Source organism: Hirundo rustica, chromosome 9 (genome assembly GCF_015227805.2).
Source record: "Hirundo rustica isolate bHirRus1 chromosome 9, bHirRus1.pri.v3, whole genome shotgun sequence".
NCBI lineage: Eukaryota > Metazoa > Chordata > Aves > Passeriformes > Hirundinidae > Hirundo > Hirundo rustica.
In genome coordinates this window covers 17,245,781-17,262,740 of record NC_053458.1, presented here as the reverse complement: position 1 = coordinate 17,262,740, position 16,960 = coordinate 17,245,781, and the positions used below count along the sequence as shown (strand labels likewise).

At 38.1% G+C, this 16,960-nt stretch overlaps 1 protein-coding gene across 11 annotated transcripts in view; it reads left to right on the top strand.

Moving 5' to 3' along the window:
- Window positions 1-16,960, top strand: part of ARHGAP29 (Rho GTPase activating protein 29) — a 50,096-nt gene that overhangs the window by 19,972 nt on the left and 13,164 nt on the right. For 10 of the 11 annotated variants that reach the window (XM_040072982.1, XM_040072981.1, XM_040072980.1 and 7 more), the window contains exons 3-7: window positions 2,732-2,875; window positions 11,784-11,880; window positions 12,232-12,304; window positions 16,188-16,248; window positions 16,748-16,885. In XM_040072982.1, coding sequence (XP_039928916.1) covers window positions 2,732-2,875; window positions 11,784-11,880; window positions 12,232-12,304; window positions 16,188-16,248; window positions 16,748-16,885 — 513 coding nt within the window. Of the gene's footprint in view, window positions 1-2,731; window positions 2,876-9,670; window positions 9,762-11,783; window positions 11,881-12,231; window positions 12,305-16,187; window positions 16,249-16,747; window positions 16,886-16,960 lie in introns of those variants that run through there. The other variant, XM_040072983.2, reaches the window with a different exon arrangement.

The window sequence follows — 16,960 nt, the reverse complement described above, 5'->3', positions numbered from 1 at the left end:
CTCTAATCCACTGACCACAGTGTTCATGCTCTTCACGTGAGGGCTGCATGAATGGCAGAGAGCACTGATGGGGATGGTTTGTGGTGTACAGTCTTCAAATACCTTCGAAAGCCCATCCATCCCAACCCTGCCAGTAAAAATAATTAGCTCTGATAAAAGATTGTGGGATATTTGTCTACCTCTGGAAGTCTGTAAGAAGAGATGAGAAGATACAAACTCCAAGGACTACCTCCATAAGAATTTCAAAACTTAAGTCTGCACATTAGACCATATTTCTTAATGAACTAATTTGAATTACCTCTAATGATTAATATCCTAATTCCTGAAGATAATATGTTACTATAATTTTAAGGTCTATTTTCTGTGTTGTCTGATCCATTTTGAGTTTGTGAGCATCAGTACAATTTTGCTGGTTTTCATTTTCATCACTGCCTTTGCCTGGAGCTGCCTGATACTCCCAACATTGCATTGACGGAGTACAAATGATGGATTAAAGCCTGAAGGGACCATTAAAATTATTTGTTTTCATTTTGACAGCTATCAAATTTTTCTGAGTGCTAGAAGGTGGCAATGGCCATACTGGCTTAGGCTAAAGCTGTGTCTAACCCGTTGTCTGAGCTCTGATGATTGCCAAAATTGAATAGCAAGAGAAAAGTAAAAATGAGAGGTTGGTCATATGCTCTGAACTGTTTTTGCTTAGTAGAATTCTTGAAGTGTTGCAAGTTACGTTGCTTTAGTACAATGCTTGGTAGTTGAATGAAAAGTTGTGAAGGCAGGTTCAAAAATAATTAAATGAATTCAGAAGCAGCAGTTATGTTTAGTGTGTAGGAACAGCTGTGGTGCAGCAGTCGTGGATGCTGGGCAAAGCAGGCAGTCTGGGCTGGGCTCTAAGCAGCAGCACGCACTGCTGTGCTAGGCACAGGGCAGAACTCACAGCCAGACCCACTGGGGCATTTATTGACTCATTAGTAACTCACAGGGAAACTTAACTTGTCCAGGTCTCCTTGTTTCCATGTCATTTTCTCGTGTTGATGTTGTGTTTTGGCAAAAAACTCCACAGGTCTCTTACATGAAGAATCACCCTTTTCTGTTTTTAAGCTCCTGCTTTCTCACTTTAATCATCTGAGGTGTCTTACATAGAATTGAAAGACCTGGAGAAGCAATTGATTCTACCTGGTATTTTCATGCCTTTTAAAATTTTCTAATCTTCTTTCATATCCCCTATAAATCATTGTCCAAGGTAGCAACTTCCACTATTGCTTTCATGGAAACTGCTTCAAGCCTGGATTGCTTTCCCCATTAAGTTCTGAGCTCAGAGCTATAGCATGCCTCTACATCAGTGTGTGTTTGTCATAAACAGCCTCTGCTGCTAATGTGGATGCACTGAATCATGGCCACGTTGAGTACCAGGATTTTGACTTTTTTTTTTTTTTTTTTTTTGCCTTAGCTGTGCTTGAGTCAGTTAAAAATCATTATATGTAGGTGTAAATGAAGATAAAGCCACAACTGGTTGTTTGGGTTTTATTAACAAGTTACTTAGAACTTTCCTAATTTACTGCTGTGTAAGATGAATTTTCCTGGACTTTTGTGTGTCCTGTTACAGACAGACCTTCCTTGTCCTTTCCAGTAAGAAAAGTGCCTGTGAATGGTAGATAGTTTTTACCTTGGTATACTTGCTGAGTCAAAGTTTTTTCCTTTGACAATGTATAAGAGAGTATTAAAAACCCCTCCTGATAAGTGGCATGTAGGGGAATAAAGCCTGAAGCACTGTGGTCCTTAGACTTGTTATTGTACCTGATACAAATATATAAAATTCATGTGTAGCTCCCCCACCTGCACACCTGACAGCAGTGATATACTGTTCTGATGTGTCTTGTTGTACTGTGTGGATTCCTCAGAAAAATTTAGGTGCCTCTAGCCTAAATATAATGTCTTGTCACCAGAAAAAATGGCTCTGAGTTGAAACTCTTCTCTGAGCAGCACTGGATCAATTTGCGCTGTACTGTAATTGTCTGTATTGACCTGTTTGTTATCATGGCCACAGACAACACAGAATTGCTCTGCTCGGTGGGGAAGTGAGTCAGCTTGTATTAGATCCTCTTTTTCTTTTTCATAAGCTAGACTTTCCTGAATTTGAAAGCTTTTTACCACAACTTGCAACGCAGCACTCTAGTGCATGAGAACCTTTAATTCCATGCACCAGTACCTCTTCTGTAACAGAACAGATTGTGGTTTAACCTGTGCTATGGATGCCACAAGAAGTATTTTTTAACGTAACTAAGATGGGGGTTGGATTTAGAGGCACATAGACAAAGGCATGTGCTATGAAAATCATCACCATCTTGGAGCGTGTGTTTGAGAATTTTTCTGATTTGGCCTAATTTATGTGTTCAAGTTATTTATTAGGGCTGACATGCTTAAAGACGGACCTTTGTAGATCAAGGCTTATATGCTAAAGAGGCTTAAGATTTAACTGATACTTTAATTAAAAACTAGCCAACATTTGCTACAAATCTTAATTTACAAACATATATAAATGGTGTTGAATTTCTATCAGGTGAAGAATTACTTAATGAACAATCAGAATCTGCTTTTGTTGATACCTTTTTTCATATACATAGTTATCAAAATGGTGGTTGATGAAACGACATGAGAAAAAGATGATAATTTAGTTTAGAAACCTTAGGGTATTTCAATGTTTTAATGTAGTATCTCCTTTACTTTTTTTCAGAAAATCACGATGGCCTGCATCAAGTAGTACATGAACGCCTGGGGGATTTGCTACGTGTTTTAAAAGCAGTGATAAATAAACATCAGACACTAAATTCAGTTGATATTCTTAGTGCTGCAGGAACAGTTATTGCAAAAGTAAAAGGTAAGGAATTACTACCTTTCATATTCATGGAGAATTGTAATTAGTGGCATGATTGACTCTGGCTTGGAGTTATAGATAGAATTCTACATATACAGAAGAGACCAGGATTTTTTTAAGAGTAATACTTTAATACTTGTTTAAAAAATGCCTTCTGTAAGTGAAGTAATATTAAGTAGCTTATTTTCTCATTAATGTGATAAAATTCTGCTTGTAGGAAGCTAAGTGCAAACCCACATTGAATTTTAAAAGCACAAGCCTTTGATTTTAGGCTTTTCTTTACCTGAGTATCACAGGTTAATATCAGAGTAATAAACCTGGCATTTATCCACTTTGAAATTTGCCAAGAATCTTTGCCTGATTCTGTGAATCTGTAGGGGTGGTATTTATATCGGGTGTAGAAATCTGAGCAATCCAGGTCTGAATAGTTGAACAGTTATAAATTCCACAAGTGGGTCCTAGCCATGTGTCAATAAAGGTGTCAATAGCAACAAGAAAAAGTGTTGCAGACATGTTAATACTTTCTACTGTTGATCTTTGCTCCTGCAGTTTTCAGCATGTCAGACACGTGCAGATAGTGAAGCACTCGATTGCTCCAGCCCCAGAAACCTGTTCCTTCTCTGTGTTCCTTCTCCTTTGACTGCAGCTCTTCCTGCTCTGGAGTCTGGTGTATTACTGTGAAACCAGCTTGGAGTAGGGTTAAATCTCTACCTCTTGCCTGTGTTAAATCATGTAGGGTACCTTCCTACAGAGACACATAGTTTAGCTTTTCTTCTTTGTCTAGGCCTTCCTTCTTGTTTCCTATTTATTTTAGTATGTCTGAAATGTATTGTTGATTCAATAAAGTGGGAATATCAGTTAAAATGCTAATATATTTAGCTGCTTGATTCCTGTATATTGGATTCTTCCAAGCTTCTTATGCATTCTTCCTATTGATATATAGTTTTGCCAATTTGTTGGATCTTGGCAGGTACTAGCAGACTACTTAGCATTTTCTTTGTGTTACACATAGTTTCCTATAATTCTGTACCTGGTATTTCAAATGATGGTGGGACAGGACTGTAACTTCTGAACTTGCTTTAGAGGTTCGTCCATTACAGCAGAAACACAGAGGGTGTCCCTTGTGGTGCTGTTTGCTTGTTGGTCATGGAGAGAGTTCAGTACGCACAAACAGTGGTAGTGTTTAGTGAACGTGTTAATTGGTGAGTGAACATAATTCTTCCACCTTAGACAAGCTGTTTCCATGCTTAAGTGCTATGGTGTCATGACTCTGTCCTCTGCTCTAATTTCAGTGGACGCAGGATAATTTAATTTTAAAAAATGTTGAGGAAAAGTGATGTAAGGTATGCAAGTAAATCATATCACATCAGCATTTGCTAAATTATGTTTTAAAAACCATTGCAATACCATCTGTTCTTCCTGGTCTACATTGTTTATTAATATTGTTCTTGATGCACAATGCCCCATATTAATCACAGTCTGTGCAAGTTCACAAGGTAAAGTAGTAGAATAATTTTCTTTGTCTTGCATGTAAGGCTGTTGAGTCCGTAATTATGTTGGCTTTTTGTCAGGTTTTCTTGTACGCTTTAAAAGTCCATGATGGCTCCAAGGTCACTTTCTATAGTTCCAGTGCTGAGCCAGTTTTCCAAGTCTAGATTTATCTGTTCTCTCTCCTGCCCTTTTATTTCAGAAGTGGAGAATTAAGAGCGTTGTTGAATTACATAATCCATTCCTCCAGAGTACTTGCAGCCTTCTGAATTTGATGCCATGCTTTTTTTCTCTCCTTGGTGTCTAGTGTTCCATACGATAGATGATAGCAGGTTGAACCCTGGGCAGATGCACTTGTGTTTTGTAGTTTTCCTCTTACACTTCTGTTTCTACCTGTTTTTATGAGTCGCTTTTATTTGAATGTGTTGTTCTAGGATTCATTCATTTACCTTAATAGTGAAAAGAAGAAATAATTTCAGTACTAAGTTTTGGGGGTTTTTTTGGTAATGCAGATATTCACAAATACTTTTTACTTTTTCTTCCCTGAACAGATCTAGTTGTTTGCACTTGAAATATACTAGAAAGACTTCTATTGTGGACTTCACTCTGTTAATATATTGAGTTAAGAGGAGCTACAGTCATGGAGAGATTGCATTATTTTCTATATGGAAAGAAAAAGTACTCTTAGGAATGCACAGTAGATATTGAATAATTACGGAATTTTGAAAGTAACACAATCCTTTATTATTTTAAGAAAAATGCTTTAAACAGAAGCAGCACAGTTGTCTTCCAATTTTCTGTCAAATGTGTTCAATGTAGTCAAGTTCTAAGTCTGTACTTCAGGTGCACAAGAAAAGCTTGTGCTCAGCCATAACTCACTTGAACTATCTTTAATATGATATTGTATGGTAAGACACTTAAAAGAGGCGTGAAAGGAGTTGATGTTGTTATGGTTGCAGTCGTTGTTCTTGAGCTGGAGTTAAGTTCAAGTTTTGATTTTTTCTCCTCTTAGGTGTATTACTCTGTGAATAATTTTCTCATTGGCAATGGTTTGAGATTGCTGAAAATCTAGCTGTAAGACTCCTGCTCTAGGATCCAGAGTGCAGCAGTGTACCCTTGGGTTGGTATTGGGGCTGATGCTGTTGAACATTTTTGTCAGTGACAAGGACAGTGGGATCAGGTGCACCCTCAGCCAGATTGCTGATGACACCGAGCTGTGTGGTGTGGCTGATACTCTGGAGGGAAGGGATGCCATCCAGAGGGACACTGACAGGCTGGAGAGGTGGGCCTGTGTGAACCTCATGAAGTTCAGCAAGGCCAAGTGCAGGGTCCTGCTCCTGGGTTGGGGCAATCCCAAACAAGCGCAGGTTGGGCAGAGAATGGATTGAGAGCAGCCCAGAGGAGAACTTGGAGGTATGGGTTGATGACATGTTCAACATGACCCATCAATATGTTCTTGCAGCCCAGAAAACCAAACCTGTCTTGGTTGTGTCCAAAGCAGAGTGGCCAGCAGTGTGATTGTCCCCCCTTACCCCCCTGGTGAGCCCCCCTCAATACCTGGAGCACTGCATGCAGCTCCAGAGCCCCCAGTATAAGAAGGATGTGGAGCTGTTGGAGCAAGTTTAGAGGAGGGTCACCCAGACAATCAGAGAGCTCTCCTGTGAAGACAGGTTGAATATTGGGGCTGTTACATGAATTACATGAGCTTTAAGATCCCTTCCAATCCAAACCATTCTATGATCCTTTGGCTAAAGTGAGTGCGAACTCGCTCTGTGGCAAATAGCCTTTCCTGTGATCCAGACTGCGTGACGTGGCCACACAAATGCAAGGAAGGGGAGCTCCAGATCACATAAAAGATGGTTTCAGTCAGTATTTCAATATTCTGCCTCAATATTTGTAGCCATTGATACAGACAAATACTTTGATACTAAGATTTTGGTAATGCCTGTCAGTATTTGTGCAGACACATACTGTATTTGTCACACCTCTGGAGATGGAAGTGGGGAGATTCAAGACTTCAGGACTTTCTGGCTGGTGCTTCAGTCCTCCTTCTCTGTGAACAGTGGAGCCTTTGCTGGATGAAAACAGACTACCTCCCCCCAACATAATCTGTGGTAAATGTGAAGGCGGTTTGCCTTTAGCACCTGTTTGGTTTTTACAGCTGTTCTTTTTCTGAGGATCATACTGCTTCAAGTTTATATTCAAACTGAAGCGTATGACAGCTGGTACTGAGAAAGCGGAAATAAAAATACAGCACATTGCGGTGATTGTGAACGTATCAGACCTCGGATTTGCTTACTTTGACCTGTGTGTAGCACATGCATTCACAGGTTTTTCAGCTGTGGTTACTTTACCAGAGGTAATGCAGCTCTTGAATAAACAGGAAGCTACAAGAATGTGAGGAGCTGGTAGAACGTATCCAGTATCCTTTTTCCTCTGGCTTCCCTGTCTTTGTTAATATGACATTATGAAAAGTTCATGTGACTCATCTGTTTCTTGTCATTGGAGGACAGAACTATAAAAAGATATGGAAGCACTCTGTGGTTGGATTTATGACTAGGAAGAAAATTAACCTGGAATGGAAAAATTCTGATGTTTATTTAGAAGAGGATGAAATGGAAACAAGGGGGGATTTATACATGATTCCACCTCCTGGTTTTTGAGTCTGTGCTTAATGTCAGAGTTTCAAATCCAGTTTTTCTTTAGAACTTCATATAGGGACACACTGCTATGATAACAAACAAAGGCCTTTTGCTCTTCATTAAATCAGTTACAATAAATTTGGAACCTTGGTGACTTGTGAAGTCTCAGGGTCTTGTGAAGTGTTCTCATAAGTATAACAACTTGCCCCGTGCTTTAAGCATAATGTCCCCCATAGACTACCCTCTTTAGATTAATGTAAGTGGGAATATTTCAAAGGCTAACAAAAATTAGAGTGTTTGTGAGCCTCTTTCAAGCTGCTTGGCTATTCTCTGCTATTTTTCAGAACCTTCAGTGGGAGTGATAAAAATGTGCCCCTGGTTCCGCTTTGAATGTTCAATGCTTTTCCTTTTTGACAGATGGAAGGAAAAAGTAGCTGTAACACGTTGCCTGAATCCTGCTACAGAGAATCATGCTTGGCAGTACAGACTCGTCAGACTTCATTTAGACTGAGGTTGAGGGGAAATGGTGGTGAGAAGAGTGGGACATGACACATTTGATTTCTCTGGTTATATCTTGGACATGACATGGCTCACTGGGCCTCTTTGGACTCTACTACTTATACATGCCTAGTTGAGTGCTTCATGAAAAGGGTCTTTTAAATGACACCTCACTTGACCTGGAAGAATTGAGACTTACGGAAGCATCTTGCTTGGAACCTGTTTAGACTCCTGTTTCTGTAAGTCACTTCCCATTCTGGCACAGCATCGTATTCGCAGTTGTTATTTTTCCACTCAGTGCCTTTAAATAGTTGATGGCCCCAGAGTACATGGTTCTCCTGATCCCATGCTGAATTCGAGTTTGTATTCTTCTTTTGCTCTTAATTACACCCTTTGACTTAATCGCTAGAATGAACACTGATTTCTGGTAAAGCTGAAAATTGCACTTGTCTTGTAGAAGTTTGCTGTTTAGGCATATGTTTGGGTTTTTTGTTTTGGGGTGGGTTTTGTTTTGTTGGTTTTTTGTTTGTTTGTTTGTTTGTTTTTGTTTTTTGGTAGTAATTCTGCATAAAAAATAAATACCTCAAACAAGATGAAGTAATTCCAGTTTTGTTGATGTGTCTGTGGTGTACATTCAGAGCAAAATTTGTTATGGAAGGAGTAGGAAACAGTTCCTTGAAATTGTCTTGCTGGCATCCAGCTCAAGTTGAGGAGGCTGCCAAACCTGGTAGTAAGTACAGGCTGGTGAAATTATATGGCACTAAGAACTAAAAGTAGGCAGCGAGGCTTGGACAGCCTGTTGATCCTCTCTAGGATACAAGAATATTCTTCTGCCTCTTTCCAATCTCGACATTATTGCTCTTCATTTAATGTTCCTCTCCCTATTTATTTTACATGTTTTTGAAGAAGAGAGGTAATAACAAGAAGTATTACAAGTCTTTGTTTTTAGAGAGGGAGTGGTCTTTTGGTCTTTGTTGGGTTGTTTGCTCGGATGGTTGTTTTGTTTTTGAAATAGTTCTGAAAGGTTTTTGAAAGCATTGTTGTGAGTTTAAAGATAAATTGATTGCAAAGGTACTCAGTTCCAAGAGGTCAGCTGTTTGCTTACTTCTTATAAGTCAGCTAGTAAAGTGTGGATTGAGGATGCATTCCTGTCTAAAAAAACACATGGTGATGTTACCATATATATCTGTCATGTATGAGAAAACTGACCTGCAAAGAGCAAATTGTGCTTGTCCAGGCTCTGCAGACAGGTGGCAAGGCAGCTTTGCTGCTGTCAGTCCTGCACGTGTGTATGGGCAGCAGGGTTGAGGCAGCAGGTGAACTTGAGCAGCCTCCAGCATGGCTGTGTCCCATGGGCTGTGAGTTCACTGGGAACCATCCATCACCTTTTAAAGGCCCCGGTTGCCCTTTGGTCTTGACAGCTGTCAGCCTTTTCTTTATCGTTTTAGAAGCATTGCTCAAATGTCCTTCAGCTTCTGGGATTCTCACTTCCAAAACTTTCATGGCTGTTTTGGGTTCCCCAGCCTGCTCTGTGCTTGATTCATAAAAGTTCTGATGGCATGACCCAAGAGCTGAAACTGCAGCGTAGTGCAGCATTTTGATGAGATTGCCAAACACACCTCAGTCTGAAGACACATTTGGAAATACAGATCCCCTGCAAGCTAGGCTTGCATTTCTGGTACTGGGATTTGGATTTTAATGTATCACTGGCATATGATTTTTTGAAGTTTGTTATGTGCCACCTGAAATCTTGCTTAAAAGGTTTGTCTAGTTGTATACTTGCTTTGAAATCTGTAGAACTATAGATAGATAGCTGTCATTTCCAGACATGGCAAGATGACTATAGTTCATTGTTGTCAGTAGCTATTGTGTGCAGTCAGGATGTCCTGGGGAAAGAGAGTGCGTGGTTTAAAGTTGACGTTAAGTGCATCAGCATTCCAGTGGTGGTAAGCTAGAAAAAAGCTGCTGGTGTTCTACTGAATTGGTAAGCGATTAGACCAACCTGTTTTGGGAGAAGTGGAAAGAAGTAAATCTGAAAAAATTGAGATTTGTTTTTCCTTTTGTGATGGATCCTGAGAAGAAAGGATTTCTTTGGCATATAAAGTGTAAAGCTTAACAAAACTCTTCCTGGAACAGGAAGGCAGAGTGAAACAGACGGCATTTCTTTAGGGAAAGGCTCTCTATACTAATGTCTTGTTAAGTGAAAGAAGTGCTCTCTCTCTGAAGACACTGCAGCTAATGGATATAAGAATGTTTCTGTGGTAAGTGCTTTGAATGCATAGACAATTTTGCTAGTTTTTTCTAATTTTTTTTTTCTAATTTTTCTAAGCGGTTTGTGTTTTGTGTGTTTCATTCTTAAGTGATTTTTCCAGTCATTAGGGGCTGGTAGTCAATAGGTCTCATTGTGGCTGTTGTTGCTTAATGATTAGGAATGCAGAGTTTATATTTATGCACAGCATTGTCTCTGGAAAGTTGAGGCTTTCAACTAACCTAAATGAAAAAAACGAAAAAAAAGAAAAAAAAAAATCCACTGCTATTTACAAAGTTATTAAAAAAAAAAAATCAGGGGAGCTTTATCGAATCTCATTTCAAACAAGGATGCCAGGGGCATATTTTTGTGTAATTACAAAGTGTAGCCAAATTAAGAGGTAGGAGAAGCTGTAATTTAGTAGTGAACTGTGTCAACAGAGATTGGTAATATTATTGTAATATGCAATAATTGGGGTTTTTTTGCTGTAGACTTATTACAACTTTATTTCGTATCTGCAAGTAATTGTAAAAATAGCCCATGAGAATATGAATTTTCTGTAATGGCTCTGTATAGAAATAGTTGTTATAAAATGTTGATCAAGTCTGTTGACGTGCTGTGTACAAAGGAATGGGTTTACTGTGTTACTTTACTGATTAAAAACTTTTCCTTTCACAAAGGAAGTCTAATGGGGGAGCAGATTACTGTACTTTCTTTGTTTGTTACCCATTAGTATTTAGGCACCTGGCAGGAAGTTTGAATACTTCTTAAGATTAAAGTCTGTTAATTTGCTGAGAAAATTTGTATAGAATGGGCAATATTTTCACATTATTTTTTTTTTTTTTGCTACTTCTACAAGTCATAGTATTCTATTTGTACTTGAAATTTAAGGAAGACAAATTAACCTTGTTAGATTTTGCAGAAAGTGTTGTGGGTTGAGTACCTGTACGTGTGTCATTGCAGTACCTCTGAAATAGGTGTGAGCATGTGTGATTTACACATCTAGAGTTAAGAATATTGCATTGCTTAAAAAAATAAACTTGAAAAAAAAAAATAATGTGAAGTTGTAATTTCTCACAATATAACTCTGGGAAAAACTTCCCTCCAGAGGATACAGCTTCAGCTGAAAGGAATGTATGCAGCTTTTCTACAGAAAATTCTCCCAGTCACCACTGATTAAGGAGTTAAGTTGAAAACAGACAAAAATGGTCGTGCTTTTTGTCTTGTCCTTTCTCTCTCCCTCTTCTTGTGTAGTAGGTGTTATTAGAAACTCTGGATGAATCATTCTTCTTGTCTTATTATTCCAGTTTGTCATGGAAGTGTGCTAAAGACTGTGTCGAGTGGTTAAGTACTTGATCACCACTTTAAACCATCTAGTTTGTCCAGCAACACTCCTCTTCCTATTTGGGACCACCAATAGCTATGCTGAGTTTCTTCCCCACTTTTAACAGGAGAATATGAGGGGCTTTTGCCCGATTGTAGAGTCAATAATTGAAGGGTTTTGCCGTGAACACCACCTTTGATAACTTTCTGCTTGCCTGTGCTCAAGCCAGAAATGCTGTGTTCTGGATTGCATTTAGTTGAGGGGGCACCCCTACAAACTGCTGCTCCTGTTTGGAATTCTGATGTTTCTATTGAGAAAAGAAACAGCTTTTCCAATATCTGACTGCGTTTGTGAGCTGCTTTGTGGTGGTGCTGCTGCTGTGTTGACTCTAGTTGGTAAATGACTGTTTTTGTTGTCCGTGTATTATCAACATTTCCACACAAAGCTGCCCCTGATGTGGGAAGATACAGGAAGCATAAGAGTAATCTGATTTCATTGTGGGAAGCATCTGGATTGTGTTAATCTTTTTCCTTTAGCGTTTACTTTCTTACTAATCTTCTTTAAAACTATGGTTTTTTCCATTATTCAGAAGAGCATAATGTTGCATGTTCTGTATAGGAGACTGTGTATAAAATTTGTCTCTAGGCCTGGTAAACATGCTTAATTGACCCACCTCTCACCCTTTGATTTTCTTCTTTTTTTTTTTGTAAGCGGTGAACTTCAAAGAAGTTAATGAAGAAAACAAGAGAGAACTCTTCAGTGAAATATTTTCTTCCATTGAAACATTGGCATTCACCTTTGGAAACGTGTAAGTTGGAATCCAGAAGGAGTTTTTAAAGAACTCAATGGAGATGAATTAAGACACAGCAATAGCAAAAGCTTTGGTTTTCTTTTGGACAACTGTTTTCTCATAAAGTAATTGAAATTAGCTACATCCAGAACAGTTTTAATGTTTTGGTTTTTTGTCAGTTTGTTTTTTTCTTAATAAGGAAGTTTAGGATGGTATAGAAATTGCAGAGGATATAAGATGACTACCGAAAATGGTTTGCAGAACTTTTAAAGGACTTAGTAACACTATCTGAATTTTTGTATTCAATGACACAGAATTGCTTGGTGAGGCAAAGTAATGAAGTAACACAATTCTTTGTTTTTCTGGCAGTGTTTCAGACTTCCTTATGGGAGATGTAGACAATGGCTCGTCATTGGGACTTCCTGTATCTCGGAGAAGTCGGGTAGGCTGAACAATTTCTCTTAGAGTGTAAAATGGTATCTGTTAAAGGAGACTTCAGTTCTGCTGAAACTCTGCATCATGGGGCTGGGACGCTTGAAGTCGTCTGCGTTTTAAAACAAGATTCAACCCAGGAAAAATGTGTATTCAAGGTTTCACCTATGTGAATGTGTTCTCAGTTCTAAATGATAGGGATGACTTGACAGAGCTACCTGCTGTCATTGCTTTTGAGATTTTTGAATTGGTTAAGTGAAAATAAATAGGGAAATGTAAGATGCTTGAATGATTGCTCACTGAAGTAGTTAGACTGTATTACCTGTTAAACCTGGAAACCAAAGGGTTAATGACTTTATTTTGGCTTTAAAGACTCATATTCATGACAAAATGACATTTTCTTCTTTCCAAACCTCTTCTGTGCTATAACTGCAACAGTTCACTACAAGAGCTGTCAACTTAGAGGTGGTCAAAGAAAAATGCTACATTTTGAACTTTCCTTTAAACACTGAAGGTATGACTGAAAAATGCTTAGTACCAAATTCGAGTTTGAATTTTTGTGTATTGAGAAGCAGACTTTCAGGTAAATCAAATAAAATTAGGAGTTACATGCAAGGAAGATGCAATTGATAATTAGTGTGTATTACAAGCTAAGTTGTAACAAGGTTAAAAATGTTAGATTGTGCATTCTTTTTAAAAGCTTAGTTGAAACATGCTTAAAATATGCATTTATTGACACGTGCTTGTGTGCATCAAGTCGTGCAGCTACAGCTGAGTAGTCATTTCAAACTTTCACTATGTTGATAATCCATCTTTCTCCCATGTGTGTTACCACACAAATGCTACTTCTGTAGCTGCTATAAAACTTATCTTCATAAACAATATAGAGGAAAATAGGCTACTCAGAAAATGTCTAGTTTTGTCAGTTCTGGTTGTCTGGTTCCAGCAAACTTCAAATTAGGTCACTGATAGAAAGTATGAAATAAATTAGCATAGAACCCAGCATCTCACGTAAATTTGATGAGATTATTTGAAGAAGTACTGGCTCATCCAATTGGTTCACCAGCAGAAGGAAGGTTCTGAATTTGCCAGCATTTTAACCTTGAAGTGGTTTTGTATTGCAAAAACATGTGCTTGTGGAAAGAGATGGTCTTATATATTGTATTGTGAAGTGAATGATTCTCTGCAAGATCACTCTTCTGAACGTGGGTGTAGGGGGAAAGCCAAGGGGAAATTTGGATGTAGTGAAATGAAGAAGGAATTCCATTCTAGATGCTTCAGAAATCACCAGCTTATATTTAAAAGCTCACTTTTGTACTATTTCATGCTTTTCCTAATGTGGAGGCGAGCAATAAATTTTGGAGCAGGTAGGGTAACGTAGTTAATTTTCTTAGAAATTTTTCTTAAGTGCTTTTCATTTAGGCAAATAAATACACATTTAACAGGTTAATTTCACTTTCATTTACAATTTGGAGAGCAATTTGGAGGCCATCTAGGAGTTGGGTGTTAAGAGGAGCTAAATGCAAAATGTTTAATAACTGTATTAACTTTTTCTGTAGTTGTGTGTGTTCAGTGGTTGATCATAGCAGCTATAGCTGTATTTTAAACAGAGCATAACATTTTGGTAGTATTTAACATGTAAATATTTTGAGGGTTGATTAAGGAGAAATATTTTAATTGACTCTTTAGTTAGGGACCTCCCTCATTAAGCTGATGAGGATGGCTCCAAGCAGGGGGGTGGGCAGCGCTGATCTTGCTTCTCTTGACTGCAGGGGAGTCTACATTCTTTACTTAAGGCATTCCACTTGGAAGCTAAAGTTAAATGATATGTATACCCCCTCTTAGCAAATGTAATTGTTCTCATTTTAGCTCTTGTAGTTCAACCAGATGTACAAGGTGGAAGCAAAGATGTTTTTTAATTAAAAACAAAAGCACTTTAAAATATACTGGAAGAGACCAGACAGACATGTCTGACCTTTCATTACTCAACAAGCTATTTGAATGCTGTTTGATGCTGTGCAGATCTGAGAGCATAAGAAGGATAAACTTTTCAAAGTGTGTGAAGAGATTTGCCTGTTAGGGTGAGAGTCTTGGGTAATGAGGGGAAAAAAAAGACAGAAGAGACTGGTTGAAGTTGGAAACGAAAGTCAGGCTTTTAATTTTTGCCAGGACTACTGGGATGAGTCATTGTTTGCTTGAGGGGGGCAAGCTGTATGGATCCCCTTCTGATAAGAAGTTGTAGGACATAGATAAAAGCATTTGCTCATGCTTGCTTCTAAAATTTGGTATTATGTATTTGCAGTGGGTGAAGGTGAAAGAATGAGTGACCTTTGATTAACTACCTTAACTAGTGTGCCTGGTTTACTGGAAAGGAGTGAACAGTTTTCAGGACTGCAATGATTTAGGTGTTAGAGAAATGGGAAATAATTTTTAGGACCAGAACTTAGAAGTGCATCAAGTTAATATAAAGTATGGGGGTTTTCTGATTATTATATTTTCTCCCCTAACAACTTCTAAATCTACTTGAAAACAGTAATATTTTATATAAAATCTGAACTAAATAGAGGAATGTTAAAGCTTTCTCTGCAACCAAATATTGATTCATTGCTAAATTCAGATTTTAGGGTTTTCTACCAATTTAGTTGGAGACAGCTTTGGATAGATTTCCCACCTGTTCTGGAAAACCCTTCCATTTTGTTGAAACTCACTTGGATTAGATGGCCACTGTAACAGTATTTCACTTTCTTAGGAATGAAGCAGGTCTTTAGGCTGTAGTTGGATTCTGCTTGATGTCATTGATGATTAATATCTTGCATGTTTTGGTCTATGGAAAAGCTGCTTTTGCTGTGAAGTAAACAATGATTCTTGCGAGATTTTTGTGTGATTTATGATCAGTTTTCATTTACATTAAAAAACCCCAACAAACCAAAACTACTTTTATCATTGATAACTGTGCTCCGCTTTAGTGAATGTCTGAAAATAAACCAGCGCCAAATCTAAATGGAAACAAGCTGTTCTTGCAAAGCTTAAGGGCACTTTGCAGTTATTTAGTTATTTCTTAGCCTTTGTTTTCTGTCTGCTTTGTGCTTCAAAGTTTTCAAAAGTAGTTGATCCATTTAAAATTATGTAGGGTTTGGTGTCTGGTTTGGTTTGGCTTTTAAGGGGATAGTTGTTACGAAGTAAACGTATTCATTTAAATTTGTTGAGCAGTCAGGTCTACAGCACAGTCTTACAAGTAATTCAACTTGCACAATTAAAGGGGTAGCAAAATGCAGTGAGGACAAAGGTAGGGATGACATGATGTGCTAAATTCCTTTTATTATTGGATTACATTCTGTCAGATTGTACTGATTGTCAGGGCTTCATTAGCAAGTGTTATTAGTCAGCTGTTGTGCCTACAGTGCACCACCTGCAAGTAATTTACAAAAAATGTTAACTTTATTCCCTTGAGGAAGAAATACAGGATTGTAATGGCTTGTAGAATGGTGTCTGTTTTATGTATCTGGCAGTAGGTCTGTGTGAAAAGGTTTTTAAAAGATAGGTAGGGATTTAAGAAAAGCTGGTGCTCGCTTAATTGTTTAACAAATCTGGTTGATATTTAACTCTTTCATCACAGACTTTCAAGATTGTTGATGTAAAGGTATATAATGATTCCTTGCTATTTATTCTTTCTCATTTGACAGCAGTGGGAGTTTAAAAGTTGTTGTGCCTTAGATGAGAGGGAGTGATGTTTTTTGCAGACAGAGCAAAGAATCTGCTTTATCTGCTCTATCTGCAAAAAAAAAAAAAAAAAAAAAAAAAAAAATAGAGGCAGATAATGCCAGTTATGTTAGCTTTCAGTTCCAGTGAGAGACTTTCTTTGCTAACTTAATGTTTTATTTCTTGTACGCCAGTCTTTTGAGAATCTTTCTGTGGAATCTGGGGGTTCACTGCATGAAAGGGATGATATTCAAGGTAGGTCATTCATTTGACATTGATAAAAACACCATTTTGTAAGCTCTGAGGTTTTTTCTTCTAAAAAAATATTCTAACTAAGTTGCTTGGTCGCTTTTTTACACCTGTGTTGCCTTTACAACTTCACTGTGAAGAAAAAAAAGTTATTACAAAGGTTTCATTCTTTCTTAAATAACCAACCCAGGTTGCTTTTTGGGGGGGAGGGGTGGAGAACTAAGGCCTGAAGCACCTTCTGTGTGTTGTCATTGGTTGATTGGTGTTTTGTTGGGTCGCTTTCTTGAAGAAAGTTATGCTGACCATATGACTACTCCAGATAAAATGCTATGACCCTTTAATTTGTTCTAAAACCTCTGTCAGTCCTGTTTAGAGTCAACTAGCATTAAAGACCAACTCAAGATCAGAGCTGCTTAAGCATTCACAGTTGGCTAATACTGGCTTTGCTCTCAGTGTGTGGTCATGTCTAAAAATCACTTCTTTCTGTTGGATGCTTTATTTGCAGGACATCTTCGAGCAGAGGAGGTTGATAGCATGCTCCTAAGAAATGACAGTGGAATTGAGTCGGCTCTGTCCTATGCTAAAGCATGGTCAAAATATACCAAGGATGTAGTCGCATGGGTAGAAAAAAAGCTTAGCTTGGGTGAGTGGCTCTTTCTGGTGTTTAATCAGCTTTGTCATGATGAAATTAAATCTGTTGTCAGGCCTCTGTGCTGCA